Raw genomic sequence first — 16,190 nt, forward strand, 5'->3', positions numbered from 1 at the left:
TTATGGTTCTCATTTTCATAGGTCATGGAAAGTTTTTTTTTTGACTTTTTGTGGGAGGGTACCACCCCACCACCTAACTCGCCCCTTGAGAAAAAATTACACTTCCCCAAAAACAAAATTTTTTGTTTCTTTTTAAAACAAAAATGTAAAGTGAGTGAGAGGAATTTCCCTAAAGAGGCCTCTAGTGGCGTAGCCGCTAGTAATTTTAAAATAAGTAGGTACTTACTTAAGCTGAGTTCCATTTCTAAGCTCTCTGTAATTTCCCTGAAAATCCAGGTAGAACAGGACGGTATCTCGATTTGAACAGTACACCTAGAACATATTTACCAGTATGGCTTTGAAACCGATTAATTTCCGCTGGATTAGAACCGGTTCTTAACCAAAAGGAAAATCATTTATATCACCTAATTACAGACAATTTTTAACGAATGTTAATTGTATAATTTTTCATTTTTGATAATATCTGCGAAAGGTCGTTATGAAAGATCATTAAGAAGCATTAAAATACATTGTAAAGGGAGGCTTTTTTCGTACTTAAATGATAAAAAACCTACTTTTCCCAGTTTTCTTGGTTGATTCTTGTAGGCAATACCAACAATTCCATTTTGCCAGAAGTTGACTTTTCCAGGCGACAGGTTGGAGGGAACTTGGTCAAAAACCTAAAAAAGTTACATATCTCGTAATCAATGCGCAAATGTCACTTAGAATCCGAATACGTTATGAAACTTGGCAAATGAAACTTACGAGATGGGTGCATTATCCCTCCCTCCCCCATAATCAATGTATCTTCTTATATTTTGTCTATATCCTAGGTTTCTCTTCATATACCTACCTATAGAAAAATAAAAGAAATATCTTATTTAAAAAAAAAGTAACCGTGACGTTAGCAGGTTGAACTGAGGTTAGGTCCATAAGAGCCACTACAGGGTTAACCTTTCCAACTAGCTGTTCACCCCAGTCCTCCCTAAATATATACAGCTAGGTACATAAGAGTAACCTTTTCAACTAGTTGTTCCTCCAGTCTTGAATGAGGAGTTTGTAGATAAATATTTGTACACGATATATACCTGTAATCATATTGAGTTCCAATTTCAACTCCCTCAGCTATTTGACCTAAACATTTAACAATATTGATGTCATCTTAATAAAAAAAAATATATCCTAAATTTTACACTTTAAAATATTGATATTGAAACTGCAATACAAAACTATTTTAAGAATAGGCTATGATATTAAATGGATATTATTTATATTTGCTAGATTGAAGTTAGATTAAATGTTTCACCTTGGTTTAAAAACGGCAGCTTTTTAGCAAGTTTCTTCTCAGCAATATAAACCAGTTTGGTGGAATCCTCTGACAAGTGGAGACTTCCAAATTCCGAGTCAAAATAAACCTTGCCATGAGCATCTATGTCCTTAAGATTGAAGCTGTCCCTAAAATGATTTAAAGCTATTATATAAATATAACAAGAGATTTCTTTAAAAATAAAAAAATTAAGATTAGGTATTTTGGCTGTAGTCGGTATTTTCTTTTAATTTTAAGATATGCTAAGTTTGAAAATGGAATAGGTAGATAGACAGACAGAGCGAGAGTTTGATTAGAGTTTGGACCTAAGACTTGTGAAGCACTACTACAACACTTTTGTTCAGACTTTCTTAATAACAGCGGCGGTATTAATGGATATAGAATACGTGGATATCATGACAGGGGGGATTTTATCGTCAATTTAGTTTGCTACTGTGGTCCTCATTTATTGGTCAGCTCGTTCCCCCAGGAAGTGGGGAGGGGATGGGGTAAGAGGGGTGGATGTAGGGTATCGTTTTATTAGCCAGCTGTAATGAACATTTATTCATTGTATGCGAGAATCTCTTACATTATCCACTATTCTATATCCATTGTGGTAATTAAAATCTTACCTTAGATAATCCTTGTGCCAGATTTGAATTATCTGTTCACTCTCTCCCTTCTCTTCTTTGGTTACAGTCTTCACCAGGGCTCTAATAAAACAAGGCTGAGTGTTTAAATAATTATCTGCAAATTGTATAACTTTGAAAAATTTAAGCAATACTTCTATCAAAAACATTGATAATGTTGAACTCAAGGGTAAAAAAATTGCAACCACGTGAGAAAAAAATTGAGAAAAAAAACACTTCAAAACTCAATAACATCGAGAAAAAATCCTGCAATGAAAACAACCAATAACTTGCTGTTTAAATACAGATTCTATCATGTAACAGAAAAAAATACTTGATTGTTGATTTTTACCTAAGATCTCCTTTGTAGGTAGACTTATTGATGCTGTCCAAACTCAGAGCATGGGTGGTTTGCTCTCCAACTATCATAAAAAAAACAAGTATCAGATTAATTGTCTGTCTGTATTTCATAAGCATTCACGTGATGAAAAAAACTACAGCTTCATTTCATTTTTTTTTCAAACTTGCTCTTTGGTTTAAATAAAAAAGGTAGTTTTCTGCGGTGCTATTGACAAAATATTCTTCTAACATACAAACCAAAACATAAAATTGAAAAGAAAAAAATTCATATATTGAAATCACTGACCTAACGTTGTTTTATCAACAATGGCAGACTTTAAAAATTTGGTCTCCTTGTAGGAAGCCAAATCTGTTTGGGACCATACAGAAGTCAAGTTCAAAAAGTTGCTCTAAATACAAATTAATAATTAACACAAAAAGTTGCTCTAAATACAAATTAATAATTAACACAAATTCTATAATATAAAAAGTTTCTTTTTCTTTTAAAACTTAAGATTTCGATGACAACAGAAACGATTGTGTTCTCTAATTTAGGGAAGCTTTTTATAGGTCCCAGAGTGGTTTTAGGCTATTTTAATTAAAAAGTTTGGGGTTACAGCCCATAGTTAATTAAATGGAAACTAACATAAACATAGGTACACTATTTTTGATCAAATATCCGATTAAAATAAAACAAACATTCAGAGATCACGTTGGACATCTCTGAAACTAAAATACAACCATTGTTTTACCTTATCGCTTGGAAATCCTTCTATTCTACCAGAAACAAGCAAAGGAATCTTGGATGCCTGCCTGCAAAATATATTTTTGATTAATTGATGAAAAAGTATTTAAAATCGAGGACATGAAAGATAAAAGCATGGTGGCCCATCGATGGGTGACGGGGGGGGGGGGGGGGGTTGAAATGTACTTTAAATTATAATCCTAAGTTTTATAATCACGATCCCTTTTGTTGGCTTGATTGGTTTTATTAATAATCAATGGAGATGTACAACAATCTATCGCCCATTGTCATATCCTCTCTGATTAATAACTCAAAGAACAACAGTAAATAACAATGTACGGCCTTTACTTTATCACGTAGGCCCCAAGGCACCTATAACCCAACTATTTCAGACAACCTACCATTGATTGCTCTACCTTTGACTGGATATTGGTAATTAGTTTCGCCCTTTTTAGACCAAGGCATACTATACCTAAATGTCGCAGCATTAACGTCTTTGAGGCTAGATTCCAACCCAACCCATTACCTTCCCAACAACGAGCGGATAAGCTATTTTTTTTTCTAAAATCTATAAAACAAACATAAATAACCTGTAGGCCATGGTAGCTGCCTTCATATAATTATCCACCATCTTGTCTGAAATTTTGTATTACCTATAGGAATGAGATTCACTGTTGTACTACAGAGTTGAAATTTCAATTTCTAACAATTAGGGTTGGCAATCCTAATACAAAATCCGTCCAATTTTTGGACCCAAAATCCAAATCCGCAATTTCAATTGCAGATTCGGTTGTTAATTCTTATGACTTTGATAGCACTTTCAAAATTTGTATTAAAAATGTGACAGACAAAAACAAAAAAAGTATTTTATTGTTTTTAAATGGTGGGTAGCATCCAAAGTTTTTTTTGTATTTTATTTTCACAATAGCTTTTCATGCTTATTTTAGATTAGCTTAAGTAAGGGTTAGCAATTGGCCGCTGTAGGGACTAGAAATTTTTTATTTATAAAAAGACCTTTGGCCCAAAAATTGGTTGGACTGCCAGCTCTACTAAAAATACATAACATATAAAAGTATTTTCAACTATAACAATTATAACTTTAAAATAATAAGATTAATAGTTATTTCTCGCATCGTATTATAGACATATTTCCGCGGATATAGAATGTACAATTATAAGATTAAAACCAGTTTTTTATAGACCCGAGGTGCCGAAGGCACCGGCTAAAAAAACTGGTTTTAATCTTATGATTGTACATTTTTATATTCGTAAAAAGCTGGATATAATACGATGCTAGACATAGTTTTTTTCGTATGGATGAGAACCGGTTTTTATCCACCGGATTCGAATGAATACGATAAAAAAAATATTTGTAAGTTTTGATTTCATTTTGAGATTTGTGAAGAGAATAAATTGAAACAATAAATAGAATTTTAAAAACATACCTAAGTAAATAACAAATATATCATATTATTTGAAATAAACTACATAAAATGTAAACCAAACCTGTATCTTGTTTCTCTCTATTTTTTGGTAACTAGCATCATACAATAAATACAATTTAAGTAACACATGATTTAAATAAAGGTGATAGGTAGAAATAAATCTAGAAAAGTAAGATTTTTTGCACATCCTTAGATAGATGCAGTAGCGTGCAAAGCAATTCACCAGAGCCGGGTGGTGTGAAACCGTCATGGGGGTAAAAGAAGAGGAAGGCAGGCGTTTACATTTCAAATTTAAGGTGGTGTTCACAACTTCACATGCCCCTACCAGACGCCACTGGTTAGATGGTTTAGGTTCTTTTACTTTTTCAAAAATATTATCATCCTGTATATAATACTGTGAAATATTATGCAATTAAACTAATAACAATATTGACTAAATTTGACTATATAGTATACATTTTACATATGTACACCAATTATTTTTAAATATAAGCGTTCCATTTCATAGAGATTCGAATATTAGTAAAAGTATCTTCGTTGAATAAGAAGTTTTTAAGCTAAATATTACTAATTGATTTGCTTTAGGTATAGATTTGGTAACTAAGAAGTATTAAATGATTAGGTATATTGGTATTAATATTGTAACTAAATAAAAGTTTATTATCTAATTAGAAACAGCCCTTAAAAAGTTCTGAACTAAAGACCTATATTCTGCAGGAAACCTTTTGTAATGAGCTACATGTCCAGATCCGTTAAAGCAGTTGGATAATACCTTTCTATTTGACTGCTGGCTTTCTTTGAGCTTTAATAACCTAAATAGAAAATATAATTTCAAGATTATTTAAGTTAAAGAGCTAAAACATAGCGTCCCACCCAATCACCTTCATTATGACACAAGTATTTTGCTTTGGAAAATATGTTATTCTTGTATAAAAGTAACAGCATGCCTGTCTCTCCCTAGCTAAACTAACTGCTAAGGTTCTCCTTTAGAGTGAAGCTTTTTATAGGTCTCCTATAGCTCCTGAAAAACAAATGGCCCCTAACCCGAAATCTAATTATCTAAAGACCTACCTTTCAAGATAATTGTATGGAAGAATTGCGTCTTCTTTGGAATACAATATCATCATTGGCCAATTTCCTATTCATTGTCAAAAGATAAAATAAAAAGTCTCATAGGTAATGTAATTTAAGAAAAAGTTTGATTTTTATCTCATTAAAACTCAGAAATCTTGAGGGATAAGACAAAGGACAAAAAACATACATTACACAACTAAAGGGATAGTTTCACGAAGTGCATTTAAAAAAAAATAGTGAACTGTAAGTTTTTTCTATTTTAAATTACGTAGTAGTGCATAATATAAAGTTATTGATTAAAATTAAAAGATTTGACCAGGCATTTTCCTTAAAAAATGAGTTTTCATTTTTATTTTCAACTTCGTTGCATGTTATATATGGCAAAAACTTTTTTGTCATAAATACAACTTTAGATAGCATTTACTAGTTAATAGAACTTTTTATACAACAAAATACATATAACAACAAAGAATGACCAATAAAATATTTAGTATAGTACTTAGAGTAGTGATCTTTTTATATGTCTTAGTAGAATATATTAGGCATTTGATAGATATGATTGTGATAAAGAATTTTAACATTGACCTGACCGAACTTTTTTTATTTGACAATATCTAAAAAAGTTAGTGATTTGCAACATAAATTACATGAGAATGGTCTTTTTATATATAAATATTATAATATATATATATGGTTATATATATATATATGGTTAGTTGTTTTCACGTGAGATAATGTGTATATTGTAAGTAAACCGGACGGTTTTCTTTATTTTTAAAAAAAGAATCTATAGAAAACCTGTCCTATAATAAACCGGACGTTATTTTTTATGTTTTTTAAGTAACTTGTCCCAAGGGGAACCCCTGTTCAATTTTTTTATAACTCTTGTGAAATATGTGGAAAAAGATTCTCTGATATTGGTGTTTTGGCTATACATATTTGGAAAAAATAGACCATTCTCATGTAATTTATGTGGCAAATCACTTTAACTTTTTTTAGATATTGTCAAATAAAAAAAGTTTGGCCTGGTCAATGTTAAAAATTCTTTAACATATAATCATATCTATCCAATTCCTAATATATTCTACTAAGACATATAAAAGTTCACTACTCTAAGTACCTTAACTCTTTAAATACACTTCGTAGAACTATCCCTTTACCCTCTGCATTTTAAAATTGTTAGTTAAAAGTTTAAATATTACTATGTAGCTTGGAATCAAAATTTTTGTATTTATGTTACCTACATTGACGTATAATTTTTTAGGTTAATACAGATTAAAATTATTTGGCATACTCTGCTTAACATGATCCTTTGATTTTTGAAATGCTATTTATTTAATTGCGTCTTTTCCTTGGTCATGATGGGTCACGAACTTGCCAGCCCAAGGAACATTTCTATGCTTCCAATTGTTTGTCATATTTAACATTTGTCTAGCTGTCATAACAATATTATCCTTCAGTCCCATTCTGTTAGCTATATTCACTAGAAAATGTTATTAGGATTGCAACACCTTTCCATTTAGAAAAAGAAAAATATTTCAAACTTTTCAACGTCAAGTCATAAGTCTACCTTTCATTAGATTAGCCAAACGAATTTATCTTTTTTGTCAATTGTAATTCATAAAAATGCAATTGGTAAAGTTTTTTCAGGAATAAGAGGGAAGTCATTTTCTAGTAAATCCCGTAAAGGTGTGTGTTATAAGGCCTAAAAATAGTAGTAGAACGATAAGGTGCTCTATATATTTGTATTCCCTATTTAATAGAACAATAGGGAAATTTTTTTTTTTTTTTGGTAACCGTACCTGGAATATCTTAAAAAAATAAGAAATTTCTATCAAACGCTTTGTTTGGCTCAAACTGACAAAAATTAAAAAAAATATAATTATAATAATAATGTTTTCTAAAGGTACAAGGTAAAGGCTAAGAACAATCTATACCATTAAATAAAGGAAGAAGCCATTCTTTACAGATTGATTTATTCAAGGTGACAAAAATTAGTTTTATGTTTGTGGAATTTCATGTTTGCTTTGAAGTAGAAGGTTTCAATGTGCATTGTTTCATTTCAATTTCACTACAGCGAACAACTACATTTTAGAACATTTTTTTCTGTAAATTAAACTTTCATTATCAAAAAACTAACTTGTTTTTCAACTATATTTTGGTCAATCTTTATTATAAAAAAAATATTCTGGCTTTAAAATAGGATTTGAAACTAAAAATGACATACTACACAACAAGCAAGAAAGAATATGACATGCAACCTCCACTTTGAATTTCTTACCTTCTTATATAGATTGTATATCTGAATGTTTTCAAAATTGTCTGTATGTAACTTGTTGTGTTGGTTTGTTTCACTAAGTCATTGTATTAATGATTTGTTAAAGTTTCATTTTAATGTTCACTGCTCGTACAACCTGTAAAGAATGGCTTCTTCCTTTATTTTATGGTATAGATTGTTCTTAACCTTTACCTTGTACCTAAAAAAAACATTATTATTATAATTATATATTTTTTTAATTTTTGTCAGTTTGAGCCAAACAAAGCGTTTGATAGAAATTTCTTATGATAGATATTCCAGGTACGGTTATCAAAAAAAAAAAAAATTCCCTATTGTTCTAATCAATAGGGAATACCACTATATAGAGCACCTTATCGATCTACTACTATTTTTAGGCCTTATAACACACACCTTTACGGGATTTACTAGAAAATGACTTCCCTCTTTGTTATTTTTTTTATTAGTTTAAGATGTGTTGCAATCCTTGCCTATAAAAAGCATAACTGTAAGGAAGGTAAGACTTTGTTTGTCTGTGTACCAGTCTCGCAATATATTATCTCTAAATATTATAACAGGGATGACAACATCCATAAGTACTAAAGTAGGGAAGCACAGAAATGATACACAAATATACCCCTTCTGTAGATTTTGAATACTAGTAGAAACATTTGGAGACTTAAATTAATGTTCCAACCAATCATAATTTAATAAAAGTCAACAATGTGCTAAAGCCAACATATAAGAATACGTTATCATAAAACATTAGGGACAAATGTAATTAACAGCCTTATGTCTCCTTCCTCCCTGCTTACCTCCAACCCATAGGTCCCGGCCCAGAGTCCATAATAACACCTCGTTTATTTGAATCAAGTTTAGCTTTGAATATATTTTTAAAACATTCAATGGGGATTCCTCTAATAAAGAATTTTGACAACAATTTTAATTTAATTGAAATTATTTATTTCAATTTATAATTAAAGCGATAATTCCTAAAAGGAATGAGGCAAAATTATATGAATAACGCATCTGTACAAATAATAAGGTCTTAACTTAAGACAAATTTGAATAGATTTTTTAAAATTATTAAATAATGTTCTGTAACTTAAAAAATCGCTGTCACTTTACCATTGGAAATATTCTTTTGCTTTAATATTTTTTTTGATTCAAAACCTTTGAGTAAATCTAATCTATTTTGTTCCTTGAGCAGATAATATAAGTGTTGGTACATGAGAACTCCATTGTTAGAAAATGTATGAACTACAATATTTTCAGATTTCTCTTTGTCAATTCTATCATAAGTTAGAGAGAATAAAATACAAATAAAAGGGTTTTTATAAAAATTGTCTTAGGAGTGGGGCATTCCTTTATTAAGGGTGGGTATGTCTGAACGTCAGTCAGTCAGAAATAGAAAGCTCTAACCTCAAAAATAAGAAAAGTTTTTAGGGGTTTATTAGTACGTCCATTTTATCTTGCCTTTAATAACACTATTTTACGTCGATTTTTAAGACTGCTTAATAATATTTAATTTCTTCAATGTTAAAAACTTAGCAAGTCTATGATTGATATATTCAATTGGCCGATACTCAGATTTGTAGAGCTTCACTTTTAAGATAATGAAATTCTAGTTTTTCAAAATTCAAATGCAAGTATACTCTCTAACCTAGAAAGAACCTGGTTTGCACAGGTTCGAATACTATCAACATCATATTCATAAGTGTATTTGTGGGGTAGAATACTGGAGATGGTTCTGAAAATGTTTTAATGCTTAAATTGTTGAAAAAAAATATTTTAATATAATTTCTTTCTCAACAATATCGTAATAGACGGGACAAGTTAATTGTATTTTTCTTTAATACAACTGAAATGGCGGACAAAATGAGTTGAATACAAAATACTCATTTGACATGAAATCATTAAAATGCCTAGTAGTAGTAACTGAGGAAAATAATTTATCCATTTTCTTTCGTAAAAGAGTAAAGAAGGCCAGACGTAAACAGTGAGATAAACGGTAAATATTCATTTGTCATGAGAGTATTCATTTAGGTAAAATTCAAACATCTATTATTGATATCTGCTGAGAAAATCACGATTTCTATTAATGGACATAGTACTTGATATTTGAATTTATTAGTTATTCCACACCTAATAATAATAAAGGATTCAAAACCTGTATCCAAGTTCAGCATACAGCTGGTCAAACTTTGCCAGATTTTTCTGAGGTGAACCAGCATATCCAAATAGTACTACTGTGGGAGAGGAAGGTGAGATTGTCTTTAAAATATTTTATTGAATGTCTACAAAATTGATTTAGTGTTAAGATATAGCTACAAGAAATTTTTTGTAAATTCGGTTTTTTGAATAAGATTTATAATTCTATAGTAAAATACGAGGGGTGGGGGGGGCACAACATGGGTAACGCCAAAACTCTTTGTAGAGTAGTAATGGTTAATATTAAGAGTTATTTCATTACAAATTTATAATGTTCAAATATTTCTTTTGCCACATCAAATAAATCCTGAAACCTTTGTAGGGTTATTCTGCCACACATCAAAATGAACCTAAAAATTAAAATATCTAAATTTATATAAATACGTATGGCCGGACTTCAATTGACTTCAATCTTTTGAAATGGAGGGGGGGCCGGGGGATTGAAATATCTTTCAAAAAGATAATCGAGAGAAAACGAAAAAGTAACGTTAGATATAGAATCTTTTTGGAAATAGAGTTAGCATTAATCCCTATTTAATGGCTTAAAACTGCTTATAAATAAATAAAAGGAGCTATACTAAAAATCAACTAGCTGTTTTTTATTAATTTAGTTTTCTGGTGTTAGGCTATTTTCTGCCCACCCACATTCTCTCTTTGATTACTAAGCCCCAAAAAGCTAGAGGCGCGGGCAGCAACTGTCCAGAAAGTTAAGTGTGAACTGAAAAGAAATCCAACCTGGCGGCGTTGGAGAGACGCTGGTTTAAGGAAGGTAGAAGGAGTAATAAGGCGAGTCATCACCAAGCATTTTGGTTGAATCAACATCTAAAATATATTTAGGTTTAATTTAATATATAATAAATTTGTTTAAGGGGAGGTACTGTTTATTAATTGTAGATAACGTGTCACATATTTAGCTTATCTGGGACACTTAAAATAATTACAAATTTGATTCCATTGGCCTTTGTTTTACCTGTTTTAAAGAGCTTTTAAATTCAAATATTAGCTTTTTGTGAAAGAATCTTGGATAATGACAACTGCCAAACTTTTCAAATAGCTTTAAATATATACATACATATATTATTAAGGACATAAGATCGTATACACAGGGCTCGGGGTAATAAAGTTGGTTTTTGTCTGTAACTCAAGATTTCGCTGGTACCACTAATCCGATAGAAACATCACAAATGTCCATGGATTTTTAAGACCATTTAAGTTTAGGGACCTTCCTGGGCATAGTTTTCCTTATGATGAATACAATGAATTGTTTTCATTTGAATTTGGTTGTCATGAATTAAAAATATGAAAGACATTTTTCAAGCCTATAAGGCCTAAAACTATATTGACTTTTCTCCCCTCTATCTTTATAGCGAATTTTCAGCCGTTTATATCAAACAACAGCTGAGTAAATATTTCGTCCTTTGCAGAAAAAAAGACAATTAGACACTTCAAAGTGAGCTTTAATGTAGCGTAGATAAGAATTCCCTCTATGACGAAAAATTCTAGGGAAATATTATTGTAGAGAAATTATTGTCCTTTGTTTACATGTCCAATATAAAAGCGCATTTGCCGCGGAATACTTTTGTTACATAAGGTTAACAACTTTTAAATATTAAATTTTAATTTTTATCATACATGACTTTACTTGGGTTTAAAACTGCATCAAAAGTGATTTTTACATGATTCAAATATATTTGATATTAGAAATGTTTTTAAGTTTAATCGTAAATGTATATTAAGAACAATAATATAATGTACTATTGAAAAGTTTGACGTTCTATAATAAACAGTTTTTAATGAATCGATCTGCCAAATACGCGATCCATAACAATTGAAAGTGTTTTTCTTTTTAATTTAAAAGTTGCTTTACGATTACGAAATACACTTCAACTTACTGACAAGACCCACATTAAGAAAAATTTACAATTAAAAGAAATTGATTTTTCTGTCACGTTTAGTTTTAATAAAATTAAAACATGTTATAAATAGGTATAAAATCCATAACTTAAAAATGTGTTTTTCTTTTCATGTACAATAGGTATCAACTGATCGAACATTTTTATAGATGCTTTAATTCACAATTGTGTGTATTTTATTGCCTTTTAAAAAAGTTATTGTACTTGAATTTCTTGTGATATATACAGTTCATGTATTATGTTTTCGATTTAAATGATATCTTCAAATGTCATAACTTGCATATTATTATTGTGTTGTACTCTAAATCCAAGAGTTAAAAGTTGATTTTTAAAATTTTCTTTATTTAGTAGGTATAATCTTTGAAAACAAAACCCTTTAAATAAAAAAGCTGAAAACCCTACCCGTATAAGTTTGTTTGATATATATTTAAATCATTGAATCAATTTTACATTATAATAACTTTTACATATTTAATTTTTTTCAGATAATAAACACCAAATGGATCAACTTTCTCCACAAAGTCCTTTGATGTCTGAATCCACCGGAATAAACAATAGTGAATTTTCTTATGAACTTAGTGAGAGCAATATACGAGTGATATATGAGAATAGTCCCTATTGCGCTGATGAAGGCGTTACTAAATCTGAATTGCTGGCACAATATGCATTTCTAGCTGCTAACATAGAATCCATTGAAACATCTAAAATGGAGCAGCGACTACAAGACGAGGTAAATCTAGTCATACCTCAGTAATTGGCGTGCAGCCATGTTACCAACCTCGTAAGAGTTCACACTAAGATTATTATAACTTGTTGGCTACAACTGACCTTATTGTTCTTAAGTTTAATGTTTAGGTGTCCAAGTGTAAAATTTATTCACCCACCTTATGGACCTTGGTTATGTCCCTACATGATGTCAGATCTGAAATTGAGATCCTAGGGATTGAATTAGCTAGCAGGTAGATTTAAGCATACAATTTTTTTTTTTTGTACTTAGTGAGGCTACTATATATATTATAAGTATAACCAGTTAGATTTTACCTACTGTATATTATAAATAACTTTTAGTTTTAGCCCATTGTTTATATCACTGCAGTTTTGTCAAGTATAATGCGCGCACTGTGGGATGAGCATTCTGCAAAATACACAAAATCTCCGATTTCAACTCCACCCGTCACGGAAGAGCGCATTTTTTACGAAAAATAGGGCTTTTTAAATCTTATTTTTAAGTGATTTATGTAAATATTTTAGAACTTTTTATTCCGAATATCTACTTTTAATTATTTGAATTTAATATAAATGCTTTTAAAAAAAATAATTTTTGAGCACAAATAAACAAAATTACCCCTGAAAAATTACCAATAACGGCGCTAAAATATCTGTATATTACTTGCCTTGCAAATACAATAGAGATATAAAAAAAGATATTTGAGATAAAGAAATTCTTCATGAACATTTAAAAAAAAAAAAAATTCAAATTGGTCAACTCTAAGTCCACCGAATTTTACCGAAACTAATGTTCACTTTTTTAGCCTAAATTTCGTAAAAAACGGTTTTTCTTCGACTTTCTGTTATCAAATTAAAAAAATTTTAAAAATATTCTGAAACTACTGATAATGGAGATTTAATTAATCCAATTATTATTTATCTATCTTAAAGCTTGTAGGAGTAATGATCATTTTTATTTTACTGCCCCAAAATTTTAGCCTACATTGGTTACAAAGCTGCGCGCAGTGATATAAAATCGAAAATTTAACAATTTTTGCGATTAAAAGCTTAAAAACCACTTTTTTGTCAACGTTGAAGAATTTATACATAATATTTGATTTTGCTAAACAATTAACAAGTATTCGTGTATAAATTACTTGATTTAGAAATTTTCCGTAAATTTCTGCGAAAAGTTATCATTTTTAGCATAAATTTTGTTAAAAAGTTTTTTTTTCGACTTTTTGCTTAGTAAATAAAAAAATAAAAAAAGGTTTTTCTAAAACTACTGTTAATAGGGAATTAAATGATTCAAATATTATTGATCTATCTTAAAATTTGGAGGAGTTATGATGATTTTTATTTCTCTACCCCTAATTTTCAACCTACAGTGACGACAAAGCTGCAGTGATATTTCTTAACATTTATAATATAAATTCTAGTAGTTTCTAAAGTTCTTAAATATTCGATTTTATTCTTTTCAGGGAGGAAGACCCCTGGTATTGTATTCAATTGCAGCGACTAGTGAACATTCACTCCTCTATTGAAAGTATCATAAAGAACATTAAACAATATGTTTCAGAAGATATAGAAGGTAGAAATTAGTTTATATTTCAAAAGATCTGTTTTATTAATGATAAATAACTTTTCTTGATTATCTTAAATATCCTTGGCTTGTCTAAGAACTTTTCTTCTTATCTTAAATATACTTGGCTTGTCATGTACATATTTGTCTTTTTTGATAATTATATTAAGGAAAATAAATGGACTTTAAATAAAATGCTATTTCCTACCTAGGAGGAGGAGAAAATAGAAAAGTTGAAAGCTTAGAAGAAGTAGACTCAAAGAACGAAGTGCAAATGTTTGATGTTGTCGACGGTAATTTTTGTTTACTTGTTCATTTAAAAAGATAAATGGGATAAATCCTTGGTACGGGGAAGCAGAGGGAGGGAGATTGACATATTTTTAAAAAAGTTTGCATAAATGCATGTTTAGATATTTCGGAAAATGAAGAAATAATCTACCACAATGAGTTTATTGAAGATATAACAAATCAACAGACTGATAAAACAGGCAAGAAAATTATACTATTTGATATCTTTATGACTTGACCCAGAGATTTTACTCTATGCAATTATAAGCATAAACTAATACCCAATGAATAAATTTGAAAAAAGAATTTTAAATAAAAAAATAAGTATTAATAGGTAGGTATTTAAATAGAGGATGAAAATATTTTGAGTGATGATCCAGTAAAAGTTGAGGTTGAATCCCAAGATGATAGTGTGTTAATCCAGGCATTTTATGATCTTTTCAACTTATAGGCTGCTATTGTAAACAAATTAAAGTTGTTTTGAAGAGCATCAGTTAAAGGTTAAATGGTATCTCATTGCTTGCTATCATAAAGGTGTTGGGCTCTAGTCATGACCACACAACGATATACTAGGGCGTTCAAAATTGTATATACTGCTGATATATCTAATAATTGACATCAATAGTTAAAATAGGGTGGGATTCTTTTTTTCAATAACAGAAACAATTCATAATCATAACGACTTCACAGGGGTGTATATTCTACATGGGATCCCCTGCTCAGGGGGGGGGGGGGGGATAAAAAATAAGTGGTTGGAGGGGAAAAAAATGTAAAAATTAAGAAAACTGAAAACATTTTTTCCATTTCCCGGGTGAAAAAACCAAAAAAAATGTGTGGTAGGAGGGATAAAATAAATAAAATATAGAGTTCTTTAAATACTTTCCCATTTTCCCCCCTTCTTGGAAAGAAAAAACTAGGGGGGGGAAAAAAATAAAAAAAATTTGTAGCAGGGGAAAAAAAATAAATCTTGTGCAGATATACACCCCTGCGACTTCATAAAATCTGTTTAGTTTGATTATTGGTTTTACTGTAACTTTGGTTGATACTTTACCTAGTGAAGAACTTGATGTGTTTTGACACCTGTATTGTGCTATCTGCGAACGTTCTGCATAATTATGGACAAAAAAGCCCCACATGATTTATGAGTCTGAAAACTAAATTTGTTGTAAAAATTATTAGATCATAATGAAATCCTAGACATCAAAACTAGAAGAGGAAATTAGTCACGACGACAATGAAAATAAAGAAAATATAGAAATGTTTGATAATGAGCAACATGAAGAAACCTCTGATAATAATTTGCAGGTTATTATTAGGATTTTAAAACAAAACTACCATTTCTAAAATCTTAAAATGAAATTATAAAATCGCAAATTGCACAGTTTTCCTCTGAACTCACTTACAAAATAATAATAAAGCTTTCGTTTTTAGGACGAAGTTAAAGTTACTAAAAAGAAATTAAGAGGAAGAAAAAAATCTCTGAAAAATTCAGCATTAAAATCTGGGAAAAAACGTGACAGAAAAAAGACAATATCCAATAATTCAGATATGTTCTCACAAAGCAACGAATATGAAGATATAGATTTAAAAACTCTGAAATGTAAAGAATGTGATTTTGTTGGAACGTCACTCCATTGTCTGAAAATGCATAAAACCTCTGTTCATCCAAAGGCATAATAAAAAATCTGTTTCTTAA

The 16,190-nt window shown here is 30.0% G+C and overlaps 3 protein-coding genes across 5 annotated transcripts in view; 1 reads left to right on the plus strand and 2 right to left on the minus strand.

The window, feature by feature from the left end:
- Nucleotides 1–3,697, minus strand: part of LOC145329768 (acylamino-acid-releasing enzyme-like) — a 17,000-nt gene extending 13,303 nt beyond the window's left edge. For both annotated transcript variants that reach the window (XM_080174151.1, XM_080174152.1), the window contains exons 1-10: nt 3,589–3,697; nt 3,006–3,066; nt 2,561–2,663; nt 2,267–2,336; nt 1,918–1,998; nt 1,286–1,434; nt 1,068–1,113; nt 877–964; nt 555–659; nt 227–312 (exon numbers count right to left, since the gene is read on the minus strand). In XM_080174151.1, the coding sequence (XP_080030277.1) occupies nt 227–312; nt 555–659; nt 877–964; nt 1,068–1,113; nt 1,286–1,434; nt 1,918–1,998; nt 2,267–2,336; nt 2,561–2,663; nt 3,006–3,066; nt 3,589–3,629 (830 nt within the window). In that variant the 5' untranslated portion in view covers nt 3,630–3,697. The remainder of the gene's footprint in view (nt 1–226; nt 313–554; nt 660–876; nt 965–1,067; nt 1,114–1,285; nt 1,435–1,917; nt 1,999–2,266; nt 2,337–2,560; nt 2,664–3,005; nt 3,067–3,588) is intronic.
- The window catches only part of LOC145329770 (transmembrane protein 53-A-like), a 12,662-nt gene continuing 102 nt past the window's right edge, over nt 3,631–16,190 (minus strand). Inside the window, exons 1-11 of one of the 2 annotated variants that reach the window (XM_080174155.1) lie at nt 15,546–15,568; nt 10,739–10,825; nt 10,318–10,353; nt 9,963–10,066; nt 9,456–9,542; nt 8,966–9,084; nt 8,608–8,647; nt 8,284–8,354; nt 6,865–7,000; nt 5,515–5,577; nt 3,631–5,255 (exon numbers count right to left, since the gene is read on the minus strand). In XM_080174155.1, coding sequence (XP_080030281.1) covers nt 5,108–5,255; nt 5,515–5,577; nt 6,865–7,000; nt 8,284–8,354; nt 8,608–8,647; nt 8,966–9,084; nt 9,456–9,542; nt 9,963–10,066; nt 10,318–10,353; nt 10,739–10,825 — 891 coding nt within the window. In that variant the 5' untranslated portion in view covers nt 15,546–15,568 and the 3' untranslated portion in view covers nt 3,631–5,107. Of the gene's footprint in view, nt 5,256–5,514; nt 5,578–6,864; nt 7,001–8,283; nt 8,355–8,607; nt 8,648–8,965; nt 9,085–9,455; nt 9,543–9,962; nt 10,067–10,317; nt 10,354–10,738; nt 10,826–15,545; nt 15,569–16,190 lie in introns of those variants that run through there. The other variant, XM_080174154.1, reaches the window with a different exon arrangement.
- The window catches only part of LOC145329767 (uncharacterized), a 14,775-nt gene continuing 10,990 nt past the window's right edge, over nt 12,406–16,190 (plus strand). Inside the window, exons 1-8 of the mRNA XM_080174150.1 lie at nt 12,406–12,646; nt 12,772–12,875; nt 14,106–14,215; nt 14,419–14,499; nt 14,617–14,694; nt 14,845–14,918; nt 15,692–15,799; nt 15,926–16,165. Coding sequence (XP_080030276.1) covers nt 12,416–12,646; nt 12,772–12,875; nt 14,106–14,215; nt 14,419–14,499; nt 14,617–14,694; nt 14,845–14,918; nt 15,692–15,799; nt 15,926–16,165 — 1,026 coding nt within the window. The 5' untranslated portion in view covers nt 12,406–12,415. The remainder of the gene's footprint in view (nt 12,647–12,771; nt 12,876–14,105; nt 14,216–14,418; nt 14,500–14,616; nt 14,695–14,844; nt 14,919–15,691; nt 15,800–15,925; nt 16,166–16,190) is intronic.

Source organism: Acartia tonsa, chromosome 10 (assembly GCF_053477335.1).
Source record: "Acartia tonsa isolate MP-2025a chromosome 10, ASM5347733v1, whole genome shotgun sequence".
Taxonomy (NCBI): domain Eukaryota; kingdom Metazoa; phylum Arthropoda; class Copepoda; order Calanoida; family Acartiidae; genus Acartia; species Acartia tonsa.